The following is a 16,359-nucleotide window of genomic DNA, read 5'->3' as shown; positions in this document are numbered from 1 at the left end:
CTAAGTGATATGATACTCTCAACAAAGGAATTACGTAAAAATCCAAAAGCATCTGCAAGGCATTTGTTCTAAAAACTTATTCCTTGCAAAATTGAGGAGTTGTCTATTACTCTACATGTTTTCCTTATCGGGATATTATACATACATTCCTACAAATAACTACAACCAGCCAACCGAAGTACGTTTAAGGTGATGATCTATATATTCTAGACTTCATACAACTGGATTCTTACAAATTTTGTTTCAAAATTATAGTTGATTAATAATAGCTCTAGCTAGATTGATAATCCTTGTATTAAGTACAATCCGAATTCGAAGCCAATTACGTTGGACATTGATTCTAATTATGCATATAAACATAATCCATTCAAGTATTGAAGCCAAATTATAGGAAGGAAGTAACAAACAAGATGATGATCAAACTGAAGATTAATTAGTTCGTTGTCTCTAAATTAGCTTATACTCAATTGATCTGCGAAAAGAAATTGATCGGATATATGTTGGGTGATTAAGCATCATTTGTTAGATATGGTAGAAAGGAGTTTTTAAACCTAAAGTCCACTATCAGATGTTAAGTCACGATCGAGATGCAATGCAATCAATTATTTACATAGTACGTACTAAAGTAATACGAAGTTTTCTGTACGACATATAAATAGAACTGATTGGTTAATCTGTATCCAAATCTACAGGCATACAAGTCGTTTAAGTAAGTAATGCGTTATATATGAAATGAATCGAAGCTGGATTCATTAAATTATGTAGACAATCCTTTGTCCAAACCAACAACCCAAAAAAAGCCGACATACGAACTCCCACTTCCCAGAGCTCACAAGGTCGTCCTTGTTTCTTCAGACACGTCCATCGGGATATTGGTTGGAGCAGACAAACAAGTGAACAACACAACACAAGAACAAGTCATCAATCAACTCATCAAAACCATGTTTTATTTATTGGATTGAACAAGCAGAAACAAAGTCATCGATCATCAGCAATATGCATGCTCAAGTGAATTCTCTCTTTGATGAAATGTCAAACAACTTCACTATTTATAGATGTATTCTCATCCAAAAATAAATAAACATAACTATTTATATATGTATTCTGGCCGGATAGACCGTATTTCACCACACAGTTACAATGACAGAATGACACAAAGTCCGGATAGTGTTTTTTGTTCAACTATTATCCATATTGTAATTAATAAAATTGAAACATTACAATATTGAAGAGCGTCCCAAAATAACACAAATGTTGTGGATGACCGACCTTTTAGAGCACCATAAAATATGTCATCACTTAAGTAATATCACCTAAAAATTAACAAATGATTGCCTTACCCTATAGAACAATAATCCGATTCGAAGCTATTTACTCCCTCTTCCATGACAACACTATTCCCAAAGAAAAAACGGACTGTGCATATTAGGGTAGTTTCCTCTTACCCATTTCCATCCAAAGTCGCCTGCGTGCGACATGGAAGAGAGAGGAGGAGTCTGAGAATGATAAGCGTCCAAAGCATGCATTGGCGATGATTACATTGTCACTGAACTCAAAGGACCTAGGGTTTTCTATGGCTGCAGATGGAGGGATTAGGATTTTCAAGACCGATAAACTGTCAAAGAATAGAGGCAGACCTCGTGGTAGTTGAAACAAGAAGTTATTGTTTCAAGAGGAGGTATTAGATTCGATGGCTCCTTGTCCAACACAGGAAACAGAACCTACTACCGAAAAAAGCAAGTAGTCCTCATTCATGAGACAAATTGACCCCTACACAATTCAGCAAAGAGTCTGCTCTCCTTTTCAATGGAAATGTAGACCTCGATTGTATTTTGGTTTTGGTTATGTTGGTTATTGATTTTTCAGGTCTATTTTAAAAAACGTTTTTATAGATTTTTATGTTTATTGTAATCGACAGTATGTATGTAAAAAGGAGTGTGGGGACTTGTTATCCACCATGAAAATCTCCCATAGTTATAATAGACTAATGGTTGGTTGTTACTATATAAAGTTTTACCTTTCTTAAAAAATAAAAAAAAATTAAAAAATGCAATATTGCAATTGTCATCACGTCGCGCGACATTAACAAACAAAACAGTAAATAGTACCAAAACTAAAAAAAAGACTGAAAATTTAAGGAGGCCCATTTTGAACCCAAATACATAATTTGCATGCGTGACAAGGTTTGGGCTCTTCTTGATCTCTGTACCTCGTTCCATTTGGGCATTTTTCATTATTCACATATTACAAAATCGAAAGCTGTTGCTATAAGCTGGACTTTGAAAAGCCTGCGAGTTTTCACTAAATTCTAAGCAAATTATATATGAAATGTTCGTCGTCCCATATTGATATTGGTAGATCGGTCTTCAGTCGTGCCCTGTTTTTGTATGAGAATTGGGAGAAAGCCATGTCGAATTTGCAAAGTAGTTTCAATCAGAAGATCGACTACGTATTCAAGGTGGTGTTGATCGGAGACTCGGCGGTGGGCAAGTCTCAGCTCTTGGCTCGGTTTGCTCGTAACGAGTTCAGTTTGGAGTCCAAAGCCACCATCGGGGTTGAGTTTCAGACCAAGACGCTTTCGATCGACCAGAAAACCATCAAGGCCCAGATTTGGGATACTGCTGGCCAAGAAAGGTACCCCCGCCTTCATTTCTTGGATTTCCTGATCCACTTTTACGTGTTATTCTCTTGTTTTTAGATTTTTGGATGTGGGTTTGTTTCGATTTTTGTTGATGTCCATGGAATTGCTTTAACTTAGGAGGCAATCCCTTTGATCCATACCAAACAGACCCTGATTTATATGAAGTCAAGTAAAGACATTGGATTTAAATACCAATCTAAATATGAACATGTTGCGGGAAGATCTTCCTGATAAACTAACATACTAGAGATGTTGCTATAATTACCAATCTAAAAGAACATGTAGCTGTAACTTGTGCTATGTTTGATTAAAACCTCCTCAAACACACACATCTAAATAAGCTTTCAGTTAATTGAGATTTCTTATGGTGTTATGGAAATCACCAAATGTAATAAAAATACTCAGGAGTGAAACTATATGTCCATTAAGTAGTAAGTTAATGCTTTAACCGCTGCATGAAGCAAGTTGCCTATCGTCTATGATTTCATCCAAATCGAATGAAGTTTGGTGTTATTTATGCTTTAATTTGTCAAAATATAGCTTTTAAAGATCTTGTTTTTGCATAATTGTTTCCATTTTTTAGGGGTTTTCTACAACTAATATTGGAGTCAGCTGCTACCACTGCTTTCTTTCCTAATGTTCTGATTTTTGTTTCAGTGCATTGCAATATCATTCCATTCTTCTTCTTTTTTCTTGCAAAATACGACTCTTTCCAGCTTCCGAATGTCTCAACATAATGAACTCAGAAGAATTGATTCAAATCAGGATGGATTTAAGATCTTGCTAGCTGTACTACATGAGATTGCAATATTCCACAGATTGAGATATCCCATCTGCGTTGCAAAATCATTTTTGTTTATGTTTGTTCTTGTTTTGCAAACTCGTGATCGAAATCTATGTACTGTAGTGCTATAGAGGTGAGCCAATCCAAAATGATGCATTACATTTACTGCAATAGAACTTGATATTCGTTTTGTGGGTGTTACTTATATCATGATAATCAATGCTGTTCAATGAGGTGAGCTAAGCAGAAGTCAGCGACTTAGAATTTACTAATACTTAAGATGAGTTGAACCGTAAGAGTTTATATTTTCTTCTGTTAAACACGAACAGTTTCTATTATTTGTTACTGTTTTTTGAAAACTTATACTGATATTTGTATCTTGCTATGATCTCAGATACAGGGCAGTGACAAGTGCATACTACAGGGGTTCAGTGGGTGCAATGCTGGTCTACGACATTACCAAGCCTCAGTCATTTGATCATGTAACAAGGTGGTTAGAGGAATTGAGGGGGCATGCTGACAGCAATATTGTTGTCATGCTGGTTGGTAACAAATCTGACCTGGGGACGCTGCGAGCTGTACCGGCTGAGGATGCAAAAGATTTTGCCCAGAGAGAGAACCTCTTCTTTATGGAGGCATCAGCTCTCGAATCGACCAATGTTGAATCTGCGTTCATTACAGTCCTAACAGAAATTTATCGAATAGTTGGCAAGAAGGCCCTCATTGCTAATGATGAAACAGAGTCTGGAGGGAATTCCTCACTTCTCAAGGGAACTCAAATTATTGTCCCTGGACAGGATCCCTTGCCTGAAGCAAAATCTGGCTGTTGCTTCTCTTTGTAGGATTGTTTGCCTTTAACCTACTGTAACGTGGGTTCTGCTGTTTACAGATAAAGTAATATTCTTACTTCTGTTTAATTCCTTTGTATACATCCAACTTTCATATCTGTCATTGTTTGACGTGGTTCTTCTCATTTTTCAGGGGACATTTGTAATACAGCTCGAGATATACAAGTAAATCAGTTTTCCCCTCCTGTAAAAATCTCTTGGTAGTTGAGCAGCATAGAAATCTGGGGTTCAAACATACCTTGATGTGATAAAATTGACATGTACTTGGCTATAGTTTTTCTTACCTTCATACCTTGTCTGCCTGTAGTTAATTTGTCAGACATTTTCCTGATAGCAGCATTTTGTAGCTGGGATACCGGATATTTCTTTCAGCTATAGATAAGTACATACACTCGGTCTAAAAACATGAAACCAGACCAAAAGAAAAAGGGCCTTGTGATAAAATGAGCTTGAGTTCGGTAGTGCAAGACTTCTGTATTTTGTTTGGTTATGTTTTTGGTACATGAATTTATTTCGCTGTAATTGATACAAGATTCTGCTGTGTCACTGCTATATGAGCTAGTAGTTGTGGTTCTTAATTACAAAATCGTAAGCTTTGTAAAGAGGACATGGCTAAAAGAAGATGGCTTGTTTGCTTTTATGTGTTTTTGATAATTTTGCTCCTGCTTTGTTCCAGTTGGCGTTTCTAATTAGGGCCTTGTGCATGTTAGTCTAGTTGGTACTTAGTAGCCACTTGATGCAGTTCTCTGCTTCATCTGTGTTACTCGCAGACAAGACTCAAATGGATCTGAAAAGGATGATATTCAAAGCAATCTAGTATCATTTCAAATCGATGCTCTTATCAAGATAACAAAATTAACCACAAAACCCATTGAATGGCTTGGACAGGCCACTTCTAATAAGTCAGTATACAAATTATATAGAAGAGGCAAATGGGTTGAAGTGAATGACAGGACGCTAGTTAAGTGGGGAAGCCATTGGCAAACTTATTCCTGCTCCAATCTGCACTACCTTAGCAGCATCATCATCCCCCATTTTTCCAACCTTCCAATCAAATCATTGAACCATGGCTGCAACTGCAGTGTTCACCAGTAAAAGCGCCACTGAAGAGCCAGGACAACGTCTCCTCCCTCCACCAAATGCCACAAAATTTAAGTGTTCCTTTTGATCACACTCCACCAGTCCACCCCATCCAGCCAAAAATCTTTTGCTTTTCCTTCTCAACTCAGATAAAAAATAAGAACGTACTACTTTTCACCTAAGCCTAAATTGCATTGCCTAGAAGCTCACTAGAATTGCAGAGACCAACTATTGAAATGTGCAGATAAGAAATATTTTAAAACAAACTTCACATAAAGACTATCATAACAAAATCTAAACGTACCAAACTAAGAAAACAAAAAGTAATGCACAGATGAAGAATATCATAAAACAAACTACATGTACCAAAATAAAACAGTCAGAGAATATAGATGAAATATTATTGAACCATACAAAACCTGGGTCTGCCCAAGTGTTCAATTAAAACTGAGATCATCTAGCTAAAATACAAAGTCTTGAATCATAACCCAAGAAACAAAATATGAGTACACATAGTAGAAAGATCTTCAAACCACTCCAACTCTGCAGTGCATCAATCCTGCAACAACAAGATACTTAACAATTAATCTCCCAACTAAATGCAAAACACAATGACTAGATACATTGCAGCATCAGATCGATTGATTGAATTAATTGACACGTTTGAAATAAAGTTAATTACTTACATATTTTATTGAATGCAACAATGTCACAACTCTGGACATATTCATTGATAGGTTCCGCGGTAAGACGTTCCTCAATTAGAGTGTCCACAGAAACAAGGTCATCAATAATTGTAAGCATGATTGTCAACTTCTTTATGCCATACCCAACAGGTACAAGTTTAGCTGCATAGTTCAACAGAAGAATAAACAAGTCAAGAATAGAAAGGGTTGAAATTCGCACAAACTAAGATATGTTCAGTGGCTTATATAGCTATATAATCCTAACATGGGGTAAGGGGAAGGAAACTTACATGCTCCCCAGTGTAAGCCCTCAACCTCGACACTCCTTACTGCTTCCTCAAGCTTTTTCATGTCTGTTTCATCATCCCATGGCTTAACATCAAGCAGAACTGATGACTTGCCAGCTGGTAACAGTACCACAGAAGAATATAGTTAGCAAAAAAGTCCAAAAAAAAAAGAAAAAAGAAAAAGAAAAGAGAGATGGATTCTAGTAAGAGAAGCAAACTGAAGGAGCACAAGATAGTAAACTCACACTCTTTCTTTTTGGTAGATGCCTTGACAGCAGCTGCACGTTCTTCAGCAGCCTTCTTCTCCTCTTCGGTCTCCTCACCAAAGAGATCCACATCACTGTCATCATCATCTTCAGCAGCAGAGGCCTGAGTATTGTACCATATTCTAACACATAAGTATAACAATTTTATGCAGATTCTATAAAGGAGATGAAAGAAAGGACTTCAATCACTCCTAGCATTTTAAACATAGTAACAATTTAAACAAAGTACAGAAATAACAGCCAGTAGAAGAGAAATTGAATACTTGCCTTTGAATCAGCAGCGGGAGGAGTGGCAACTGCTTCCCCTGTGATGGGAGCACATCCCTCAATTGTGACACCACAGCCTTCTTCAGAAACACCCCTACAATACAAGACATCATTCAGTCGCTAACTCAGAACCTTATAGGATAGTCATAAAAGATATGATAAAAAAATTCACAGAAGAAAACTTACGAAATCCTAAGAAGGGCAGCAATGTGGTTGTACCACCGGGATGCATTCACATATTCAGATGATGGGGGCTTGGAGAGAGCAGCGTGCACGGTGATATCATCCTTTGACGCCTGATAGCCGGTGATGTAGCTGCGAGTGAGCAAGTACTGGTCCAATTTCTTGAGGCCAGCAGCCGAGTTGATGTCATGGAATGCAACTGCCATCTCTATCGCTAGGTATATTCTTTAAAATTTACCTGTAACAAAGCAGGTTAAGTTAATATTCATCAATCAATTAGTAACACGAGACGATCTGCAGTGTTTACACACATTCTCTGGAATACCAGATCCAATTGATTGAGTAAAACCAAGAGATAATTAAACAAGCACGAAAGAACCAGTGCTGATTAATTGTTCAAAACCAGAGTTGACTAGGAATTGAGCGAGGGATGGATCTGAAGCTTTACCTTAGAAACGAGGAGGAGAGAGCTGCGGGGTGAAGACGAGAGAGAAAAGGCGTAGCTGGGGGGCCTCTAGGGTTTCTGAGGTTCTTATACACGCTTAAATGGGCCGGGTTGACATAAGTAGGGCCCAATACGACTTGATCCGTTAAAATCCTCTTTTGCCTTGGTGAAGAGGAGCACCCTGTTTGATTGACTAATTTGGTGAAGAAAGAAAGAAAGAAAGAAGGGATGCCGAAGAGGACGACGCACACGTACTCGAGCGAGGACGCAGCTCCGGATGGACCCGACTCTGATCTCTTCGTCTACTACTGCAAGCACTGCGGATCTCACCTCCTCATCACTGGTATCTCTCTCTCTCTCTCTGATTTTGCTCTTCACTTCTTCAATCAGCTGAACTGAAGCTTGTTTGGTTTAAGATACCCAGTTGCAGAAAATGCCCAAACGGAAGACGGACAAAGCCTATGTCTTGGACAAGAACAAACACCTCGCTAGGCTCAACATTAGTGAAGGCGGAAAAGTTTTACTCAAAAGGTACTTCATTATGCTTTTGGATTCAACTATGTATGCCTTTTCTTCTTTCGACTACTATTGTTTGAACTCAAATTGTTACGCAGGGGAGAAGGGAAAGTAGAGAAGCAGTTCCGTATGAACTGTGTTGGTTGTGAACTCTTTGTCTTCTATCGCTCCGAACAAGATTTGGACAGTGCTTCTTTGATTTTTGTTGTTGACGGTGCTCTTAGCACAGTTGCTGCTGAAACCAACCCACAGGTATTACAAACTTTCTCAACCTTCATTGTTCATAAAGGCTCTTCCTCTTCCTATAGAATTCATTCTGAAAAAATAAATAGACAAGCAAGTTTATGTGGCATCATATCCTCCTTGTCAGCAGCCTTTTGGTTATAGTTCTTAGATCAAGTAATTAGCATTATGTTTCTATATGAGCGTAGTGATTTTAACTGCCTTCTGCAATGTCATCAATTTTCTTTTCTTTACATTCATGTCTTTGCTCCATCCGAATTTTGATACTTGTCTAATTTGAAATGTGACTTAGGATGCTCCTGTCCCGCCCTGCATATCACAAATAGATGGAGGACTTGTTCAAGTGGCTATTGAAGTGGAAGATCGCGCACAACGCTCAGCTATCACAAGTAGGTGGAACAGTTTGATGATTTTTTGTTATTGTATTTAACATGCATTGCTTCTTAGTTTGAATGTTTATTATAAGCCAATCTTTCATCCTGGTTCTCTTTCATGGCAATTAGCTAGTACTAGTCCATTCTGCTTCTCAAAGTCTGATGTCTTTTCTATAGACATGATAATGGCTGTCCACTCTAGCTTTTTTAGCATTGTAATAGTTGCCAAAAGGAAGTCAATTCTTGAACTGGGATGATCTTAGATTTCCGTCAAACATATGGGTTCCTTGATTATGAGTTTGTCACACTTTGTTCTCTTATGTCAGGAGTAAATGCGGATGATGTTAGAGTTACTGTAGCTGCACCTGCAGCTCGAGGAGAAGCGAATAATGAACTTCTGGAATTTATGGGAAAGGTATAATTCTATTTCATCTTGGGCTGTTACATGTAAGACCTAGCTTTTTTGTTTCAAGTGTCTCTATAAACCTCAACATATTGCTCTTCTACACAGGTGTTGGGTCTTAGACTAAGCCAGATGACTCTTCAAAGAGGATGGAATAACAAATCAAAGCTTCTTGTGGTGAGTATAACACTGAAGTAAACCTCTTTGAATAACAAGTACTCTCTCTCTCTCTCTCCCTCCCCTGACATTTGGGGATTTTTTCAGGTTGAAGATTTGTCTGCTAGACAAGTTTATGAGAAACTGTTGGAGGCTGTGCAACCTTGAGGCTGTATGATTCAAATGACAATTGTAATGAATGAAAAATGTGTTAGCTGGACCTTCAATGGCTTCATATTGTTATGGTGGTAGCTGTGATTGTTGAAGTGCAATGTGAAAATTCAGTTGTAGAACTTGAGTCAGTTTAATGAGAACTACCTTTTTTGATCAGGATTTGATCACTTGCATTAGCATTACAAGATTGGTTTTATGCATTGTTCGTTTCTATCTTTTTCCATCGGAGATTCAGAATCTTGAAGTGGGTTTTACCTCTGTTAGGGATGTGGTCCATGATGCAATTGGTGAATTTGTTTGATTTTATTGTCCTCAAGTAGGTAGATGCCTGCAAACTCGTAACCCAGAAGAAGTGGCAGAGAGAAATTATATGGTCTTCAACCCTATTGCTCTGGTCAGTAAATTCTTGCAAATATATTACTGTATAATGAAAATGCGGATTAGTGCATGATCAAAATTCAAAAGGGATGTGTAATTCATTACTGAAGTTGCCTTTATTTTAATTCTTTTCAGAATTTGATGGTTTCACATGAAATCATGTGGAAGAAGCAAATGGGTTGAAGTGATTAACAGGCAAAACTATGAGTGGGTGAGCCATGGGCAAGGACATACCCCCTCCAACTTCCATGTTAACCTTGCCCCCTTCTCCAACCTTCCAATCAAAGCATTGAACCATGGCAGCAATTGAAGAATTCAACAAGATGGTTGCCAAATTTGAACCCGGGCACCTTCTCCTTCCTGATCCAAACGGAACATATTGAAAGTTATGCCCTTTACTTTCATTCTGATCAAGTTCTGATTCATGTTTCTCTTTACTGGAAACCAAGAACCTATCTGGCCTAAACTCATCTGGATTGTCCCATAACTCTGGATCTCGCATTATTGCATACTGGTTGATTGCTACCGAAGTCTTTTCTGGTATATCAAACTCTTTTATTTTACAAGTTTCGCGGCTTTCTCTTGTCGACAAAGGAACTGGTGGGTGTAGTCTCAGGGTTTCTTTTATCACTGCCTGCAAGTAAGGGAGGTTTGCAACATCTGATTCCTCAACTAGTCTGCTGCCAACAACTGTTTTCATCTCCTCCCTAACCTTGTTGAATATGTCTGGATGGTTTATGAGCTCAGCTACTCCCCATTGCATGGCCTCTGCTGTGGTAGCGGTGCCTCCAATGAAAAGATCCTAACAATGAGAAAAAAAATTAGGTATGCAGCCGACTGAGCATACCAACTGGAACTAGATTATTAACTTAGAGCAATGTAGAGAACTACATCTTTAGACTTGCATGCACTGATGCACATATTGTTGTTACCAGTGAATTCATGCATTGGTCTACTCCAAGGAATTGAAGCATTTTGATTAGAGTTCAAAAGCTCTTTGTTGATAGCCAATGGAGGACTGTGGCGATGGTGTTTCACGAATTGCAGTGTGAAAAGGAAAGAGATGACTTACAAGCAAGAAAGCCTTGACATGAGTTCTGGTAATCCGAACCTCAGCTTGATCATCCTGATATGCCTTGAGTAGAATATCCATCAAGTCCTTATCTTCTCTGTCCCAACCCTCTCTCTCTGCTCTCTCTTCATGCTGCTTCAGCATCCCCTCTAAAAGCTTATCATACCCCATGGTCACATCAATGAGCTGCTTTCCATAAACCCAGAATCCCACTCTCTTCAGCGGACCCAATACATCTCCAAAACACACCTTTGCGGCCAACTCAAATGATTCCTTCACTAGTGCCCTGATTTTCTCAGCTTCTTCACCATTCTCTGAGCAACTGGTGCTCATGGCCATCCTGCACGCAATTATAGCAATAATAGATATTAGTTTCCAAAATCATAGCTTATAATAGTATCTGAGAGTAAAGAGCATGCCTGCATATGCTGTTGTTTGTGAGCCTCATAAGCTCAGCGCCCACATCGATCATCTCTTTTCTTTCAGCGCACTCCATCATCTTCCTCAGAAACCTTGCAATCTCTTCCTGTCGGATGGAACGTGACCGTTCAATCTGCTTGGGAGAGAGCAGTTCCGTCATGCAGAGCTTCTTCATGAACCTCCAGTAGTCACCATACGGGGTGGCAAAGAAACCCAAGTTTTTGTAGGGCAGGTCGTCTGCAAAAGCAAAGGAGGGTCGGGAAGCAAAAGACAGGTCATTGGTTTTGAAGATTTCAGCAGCCATGGAGGCAGATGAAACTACAAGCATCCGAGAGGCGCCGAAACGGACGAGGAGGAGAGGGCCGTACTTGGTGGAGAGTTTGTGTAACGATTGGGATAAGGAAGAAGTGAGGAGGTGGAGGTGACCGATGATCGGCAGAGCCGGCGGGCTTGGAATGTTGTCGGTGGAATGTTTGGTGAACAAGGATTTGATGAAGATGGTGGAGAGACAACAGAGGACGGAGCAGAGGAGGTAGTAGTGTAAATCAGTCATGGCTAACTAACAAGAAGCTGATCAACTTCACTGCAACACCACACTGCACTTGTATTATAAGAAAGAACAAAGGCTTCTGTTCACCTATTCAGTTGGAGCCTAGTGTTTTCTGTGTCCTATATGCCTGTACTGTTCATACAGACTGAATCTTCAACTGATCAGGAGGGACAAGGAGTTGACTTTGTTTTAATCTTGAGGGAATTACAGTCGAATTGGGTCACCATTCTAATGTAACGATACTATTGTGGTTGTTTTATCATTATAACCTCTTGTCAAAATTCTGACTTTTATTTGTATAAATGATTTATTACTTAAAAAATATATATATATGGTAACAAACTGGTCATAACACATTACTGTTTGTATCAGGCAGGCTACTACTAGCAAAGTTAACATTATGGATTTATGGGATTAGTCAAGCTCGCCAATATTGCCCAAGATCAAAAGAAGCACGTCAATTTTCATTGAAAACAAATTGTAGGATCGATCGTGGACTAGTGAGGCAAATCTGTAGGAAAAGGAAAAAACAAAAAAAAACAAGATTGATGGGAATTGAGAACAGTTTTTCTACCTTTCAATATCGAGAGTCAAATGTGACTGCCGCTAGATATAATAACAAGCTCAAGGGATGGAAATGTGGTGATAACAGAGAGAGACAGAAATCAATGTCATTGCAAATACACCATTATTAAACTAGCAATCTATTACAACACAAATTAAACTAAAATAGAGTACAGATCTCAAATCAAAGCTTAAAAGATTCGACAGATAGCCTCTCTTATTAACTAAATGTTACAAAATCAAAAGGATGGATTCCTATAACTCTAAAAGACGCACTTATTCCAGACCTAATACTCCCCAGCTCTTTGCATCATCTCCTAATTCGTAATTGAACCTGCATCAAAGAACAAGAACACCAGATTCAGCATTCATACATTAAATTTCGAGACAAAAACATTATGTGCACAATAATATATAATGTCCAAACACTTCTTGGGTCAAGTACCAGAGACAAAAGTGGTAAAGAGGAGCTAGAAGAGATTAGTTACATGGTTCAAAGTTGGCGCTGCACTTCTCCGGGAGCTGAATTGCCATGTTGCGATCAACGCCAGATATCGGAGGGCCATTGACCAGCACACAGAGGCAAGGCTGGCCTAAGGCTTTGAGTGCAGTGCAGCAAGTCTCACTTGGTGGGATGGGGCTAAAAGGAATCACTGCTGGTCTACAAGGTATTAGCTGAATTAGTGATGCAAAAAAGGTAAGACCACAACTATTGCCTTGACCTTGCACCCCCAAGCCTGTCATCATTAACATAAGCACAAAAGTTGCAAAAACCTTGGAGCTTCGAGTGTGCCTCATCTTCGATTTCAACTGCACTGACTAATTATGCTGAAATGTTACAGAGAATGGAATCTGAAACCAAATATATAGGAGATAATCGATGAGGTCCATGCACCATGCACTTCCATCCTACCCAGAAGTCACACCTATGATGCCATTATTTCCATCTCTGCTTCAGATCTGATGCATAGACAGAAATTGGGCAGAAGTACATTCGGTGTGCTAGTAGAGCAGTTGTCAAACACAACCTTCATGACTGAAGTTTTCAAGTATCAACAAATGAGTATGTAGACATGGTTCAGCAACCCTCCAATATCCTTTCAAAAGTTCCCAAAGTGATAAACAATAACATTGGACCTCACTAAACGACCATGAATTTTAAATTTTCTCATCATTTTAACTGATCTATCTATCTCCAACATTGAATCAACCTTACTGAAGGAAGATGCCCTAGCAGCATAGCCAAAAAGATATGTATATATAAATCAACAAAACTACATCTTCAATCCCCATAAGAACTAAAAGCATTGAAAAACAAAATTGGCACCTCGCAATTCTGTAAGCAAAAGTTCACAGAAATATCTGATTTATAGAAATTTAGGCATCTTGAGTGTTGAATCACAGCAAAATCTATGGCAAACTACACAAACTTAAGCTATGTAGTCAGCATATAATCAACCAAGAATGTTCCCAACTTAGTTCATTGATAAATACAAGTAAGACAACGTAAGGATCCTTGAAGATCAGTTTCTTCACTAAAATGTTTCATATATATTGAAACTACATAAACATTGGACTCAACATAATTCTGTGAAATCCATGCTTGTTCTAAACCACAGTTAATCATCCTCCCAACCTTCTTTATTCCAACTCATGTCAACGTCATCTCAAAGGCCTCTGTAAGATACAGTTTGGATCTTTAGCATCACAAGTCCCTTTTACAGGTCCTCAAACTTGTCCTTTGTTTCCTTTGAGATTGATTACAGAAAGCTCTTGTTCAACATAATCCCCAGCATGAATGGGCGGATATTTACTGGCAAGTGGTGAATCGGCAAAGTGGCCTAAGGGTTTCAACACAGCATCAGATGCTATGTGGCCAAACAACTACATGACCAAAATATGTCACACATAAGCACAAGAGGAAATAGATCCTTTGTTTCTTTTGCTGTTGTTTTAATATGATTATAATACCAACCAGGAAAAGGAGAACAAAAAAGTTAACTATGACAATAATCAATAGATATACTCACTGTAGAAGATACTCTCCATAAGATGCGATTTTGCTCCATTGCTAGTTTGATTGCATCAGTTGTCCTGTTGGTTACGACAACTTCATGCATTCCAGCTATGCAATCTCCACCGGTTAACCATTCTATCTGCACATTGAGTAATGTGTAGATAGTCGGTAGATACATCCAAGCATAATACACACACACACACACATAAATCATCATAGCCAACCATCTTAACAGCTATTAAAATCATTCACCTTGCAGGTAGAGAACTCCTAAGCTCAAAAATGTGTTCTATTTCTATTTTTGCCAGAATATATGCATAACTTGTATTTTGGATCATCACTAAGCACAATTGTCACAGATATCGTTACCTGCTTTCCAGTCTGAATGAGCAGACATCCAACAGGAACTTTAACTTCAACTTTTTGCCCATTTCTTAGCCAGATATTAAGCCCTGGGAACCTACTTCTGCCATGAATAGTTAAAAAGTTCAGGTCATAGTGATATCCTGCAAAGACAGTACCCTCCTGACCATAACGCCGCAGGTCACTTCCAGTTGGAGCTAGAAGGTGTGGTCCCTGGGTTAAAAATAAAAGGCTCTTAGAATAAAGTGCAAACCAGAAGATTGGCAAATGAAAGGAGAGTTTAGTAAAATAAAAAGAAAAAGTAAAATACGATGGGGAAAGATAAATAGAAGGTGAAGCAAGAATAGCTAGAACCATCGAACCACAAACATCAGTCCAAGCTGAATGCATGAAGATGCTGATGAAACAAAAAAAGGCAAAGCAGCAGAGCTTAGCTAGTTACATGGCACTATGCAGTAGTTGGGTAAATAGAAACATAAAAGTACAGAAAGAGCATTAGAATGCATTTTATATTTGGGGACACACCCACAGTGACTGAAGATAAGAAAATGATGGATATAGAAGATGGTATGGAAAATATGATGGATATGGCTATTAGAGTCAGACAAACCACTGATAATTATTTTCTTTGAGTTCATGCTGCCTCACGATTAGCCATTAGCTTTAGACAGGCAAGCACCGTGACATGATAACATATCTCAATTAACAATAACTGAAGTCATACATACCTGCTGCATCAGGGAAGTGAATGCATCCTTTGGCAAACCAAATCCGATGGCAGCCATTTCAGCAACAGCCTGTGAAGAAGAGAATTAATCACATGAACCAAATTCAAGCAAGCATTTTATTGAGCAATGCGGCTCACCTCTATTGCGGATATCATCTTGTACCCCCATGAATCCATGGTCTCTTTCCACTCAGGAAAACCCTCAGGCACAACCGGCTCTGCATTAAGTTCCTGTAACAAAACAAAACAAAACAAAAATAGGATCAACACAAACATACTAAGTCGAAAAGTCAAATTCCGGAAAGCAAATACAAAAAAGAAGACCTTAAAGCTGGTTTCGGAAGGGCGAGGACCGACTCTCCACATGTATCGCCATTTGCAATCAGGGCCCTTGGGAGTGGCAGGTTGCACTTGTTTTGGCATTTGTTTCAATTTTTCCTGCATTTCTTCATCCACCAGGCTTCTCGGAACTTCCACACCCTCGGGAGTCACCCCGACCTGCAATTACATAGCTTCAATTTCACTCCACAAATTCAAAACAAAACAATTGGGATTGAAATTCCAAAAAAAGAAAAAAAAGGACCTGGTAATGCAAATGGGGCCGCTCGTGGAGTCGCTTGAAGTCGTCGGAAGAGTCGAAGTAGTGCTCCATCATATCGAGGAAGCGATCGTTGTCCTCAGCTGTGCATCGGGGGTCCTTCACTAAGAGAGCTCCCGTCTCTCTGAGACTCCGGCTGACCTCGCTGCACAGCTCCTTCAATTGCCCCTCCGATTCCGATTTCAGGTAGGGGCTCAGATCTATCACCGCCAGCTCCATTTTCTCCGATTCAACCCTTGTTTTCTTTCAGGGTTTTAATCGGGATGGCGGGAGATTTTTCCTTCTCTCTCCTTCTCTCTCTCTCTCTCTCTCTCTCT

General features: G+C 39.0%; 6 protein-coding genes across 6 annotated transcripts; 2 read left to right on the top strand and 4 right to left on the bottom strand.

Moving 5' to 3' along the window:
- Positions 1-2,221: 2,221 nt before the first annotated feature.
- On the top strand, positions 2,222-4,820 carry LOC101314884 (ras-related protein RGP1-like). The gene is made up of 3 exons (XM_004306466.1): positions 2,222-2,634; positions 3,820-4,319; positions 4,407-4,820. Exons 1-2 carry the CDS (start codon positions 2,324-2,326, stop codon positions 4,265-4,267), a joined length of 759 nt encoding a protein of 252 aa, XP_004306514.1. The 5' UTR covers positions 2,222-2,323; the 3' UTR covers positions 4,268-4,319; positions 4,407-4,820.
- Positions 4,821-5,672: 852 nt separating this feature from the next.
- On the bottom strand, positions 5,673-7,581 carry LOC101314310 (elongation factor 1-delta-like). Its single transcript, XM_004306464.1, has 7 exons — positions 7,491-7,581; positions 7,046-7,280; positions 6,860-6,953; positions 6,572-6,695; positions 6,330-6,443; positions 6,040-6,201; positions 5,673-5,912 (listed from the first exon to the last, which is right to left on the bottom strand). Coding segments are annotated over exons 2-7 (699 nt in total). The 5' UTR covers positions 7,249-7,280; positions 7,491-7,581; the 3' UTR covers positions 5,673-5,910.
- An 82-nt stretch (positions 7,582-7,663) lies between these two features.
- LOC101314597 lies at positions 7,664-9,532 on the top strand. Its single transcript, XM_004306465.1, has 7 exons — positions 7,664-7,830; positions 7,904-8,018; positions 8,102-8,255; positions 8,539-8,635; positions 8,947-9,035; positions 9,132-9,200; positions 9,288-9,532. The coding sequence occupies exons 1-7, from the start codon at positions 7,716-7,718 to the stop codon at positions 9,345-9,347; spliced, it is 699 nt and encodes a 232-aa protein (XP_004306513.1). The 5' UTR covers positions 7,664-7,715; the 3' UTR covers positions 9,348-9,532.
- Positions 9,533-9,812: 280 nt separating this feature from the next.
- LOC101314020 (cytochrome P450 705A20-like) lies at positions 9,813-11,913 on the bottom strand. Its single transcript, XM_004306463.1, has 3 exons — positions 11,223-11,913; positions 10,804-11,143; positions 9,813-10,533 (listed from the first exon to the last, which is right to left on the bottom strand). Exons 1-3 carry the CDS (start codon positions 11,774-11,776, stop codon positions 9,889-9,891), a joined length of 1,539 nt encoding a protein of 512 aa, XP_004306511.1. The 5' UTR covers positions 11,777-11,913; the 3' UTR covers positions 9,813-9,888.
- Positions 11,914-12,345: 432 nt separating this feature from the next.
- On the bottom strand, positions 12,346-13,276 carry LOC101313735 (putative lipid-transfer protein DIR1-like). Its single transcript, XM_004306462.1, has 2 exons — positions 12,826-13,276; positions 12,346-12,671 (listed from the first exon to the last, which is right to left on the bottom strand). Exons 1-2 carry the CDS (start codon positions 13,133-13,135, stop codon positions 12,655-12,657), a joined length of 327 nt encoding a protein of 108 aa, XP_004306510.1. The 5' UTR covers positions 13,136-13,276; the 3' UTR covers positions 12,346-12,654.
- Positions 13,277-13,869: 593 nt separating this feature from the next.
- On the bottom strand, positions 13,870-16,348 carry LOC101313448. The gene is made up of 7 exons (XM_004306461.1): positions 16,028-16,348; positions 15,769-15,942; positions 15,583-15,675; positions 15,446-15,514; positions 14,724-14,930; positions 14,368-14,493; positions 13,870-14,221 (listed from the first exon to the last, which is right to left on the bottom strand). Exons 1-7 carry the CDS (start codon positions 16,259-16,261, stop codon positions 14,066-14,068), a joined length of 1,059 nt encoding a protein of 352 aa, XP_004306509.1. The 5' UTR covers positions 16,262-16,348; the 3' UTR covers positions 13,870-14,065.
- Between the last annotated feature and the right edge of the window lie 11 nt (positions 16,349-16,359).

This window comes from Fragaria vesca, linkage group LG7 (assembly GCF_000184155.1).
Source record: "Fragaria vesca subsp. vesca linkage group LG7, FraVesHawaii_1.0, whole genome shotgun sequence".
NCBI classification, from domain to species: Eukaryota; Viridiplantae; Streptophyta; class Magnoliopsida; order Rosales; family Rosaceae; genus Fragaria; species Fragaria vesca.
The sequence above is the reverse complement of the archived record's forward strand: the minus strand, read 5'-3'. Positions and strand labels throughout refer to the sequence as shown.

Excerpts from the sequence above, each read along its gene's own strand:
- LOC101314884 (XM_004306466.1), top strand. The coding sequence starts at position 2,324 with ATGAAATGTTCGTCGTCCCATATTGATATTGGTAGATCGGTCTTCAGT. Across the intron at positions 2,635-3,819 it reads GATACTGCTGGCCAAGAAAG|ATACAGGGCAGTGACAAGTG; the intron begins GTACCCCCGCCT and ends CTATGATCTCAG.
- LOC101314310 (XM_004306464.1), bottom strand. The coding sequence starts at position 7,248 with ATGGCAGTTGCATTCCATGACATCAACTCGGCTGCTGGCCTCAAGAAA. Across the intron at positions 6,954-7,045 it reads GCTGCCCTTCTTAGGATTTC|GGGTGTTTCTGAAGAAGGCT; the intron begins GTAAGTTTTCTT and ends CTTGTATTGTAG. Across the intron at positions 6,202-6,329 it reads GGGCTTACACTGGGGAGCAT|CTAAACTTGTACCTGTTGGG; the intron begins GTAAGTTTCCTT and ends TGAACTATGCAG.
- LOC101314597 (XM_004306465.1), top strand. The coding sequence starts at position 7,716 with ATGCCGAAGAGGACGACGCACACGTACTCGAGCGAGGACGCAGCTCCG. Across the intron at positions 8,019-8,101 it reads GGAAAAGTTTTACTCAAAAG|GGGAGAAGGGAAAGTAGAGA; the intron begins GTACTTCATTAT and ends ATTGTTACGCAG. Across the intron at positions 8,636-8,946 it reads ACAACGCTCAGCTATCACAA|GAGTAAATGCGGATGATGTT; the intron begins GTAGGTGGAACA and ends CTCTTATGTCAG.
- LOC101314020 (XM_004306463.1), bottom strand. The coding sequence starts at position 11,776 with ATGACTGATTTACACTACTACCTCCTCTGCTCCGTCCTCTGTTGTCTC. Across the intron at positions 11,144-11,222 it reads ACAAACAACAGCATATGCAG|GATGGCCATGAGCACCAGTT; the intron begins GCATGCTCTTTA and ends AATTGCGTGCAG. Across the intron at positions 10,534-10,803 it reads ATGTCAAGGCTTTCTTGCTT|GATCTTTTCATTGGAGGCAC; the intron begins GTAAGTCATCTC and ends TCTCATTGTTAG.
- LOC101313735 (XM_004306462.1), bottom strand. The coding sequence starts at position 13,135 with ATGAGGCACACTCGAAGCTCCAAGGTTTTTGCAACTTTTGTGCTTATG.
- LOC101313448 (XM_004306461.1), bottom strand. The coding sequence starts at position 16,261 with ATGGAGCTGGCGGTGATAGATCTGAGCCCCTACCTGAAATCGGAATCG. Across the intron at positions 15,943-16,027 it reads GGCCCCATTTGCATTACCAG|GTCGGGGTGACTCCCGAGGG; the intron begins GTCCTTTTTTTT and ends ATGTAATTGCAG. Across the intron at positions 14,931-15,445 it reads TCACTTCCCTGATGCAGCAG|GGACCACACCTTCTAGCTCC; the intron begins GTATGTATGACT and ends TTTTTAACCCAG.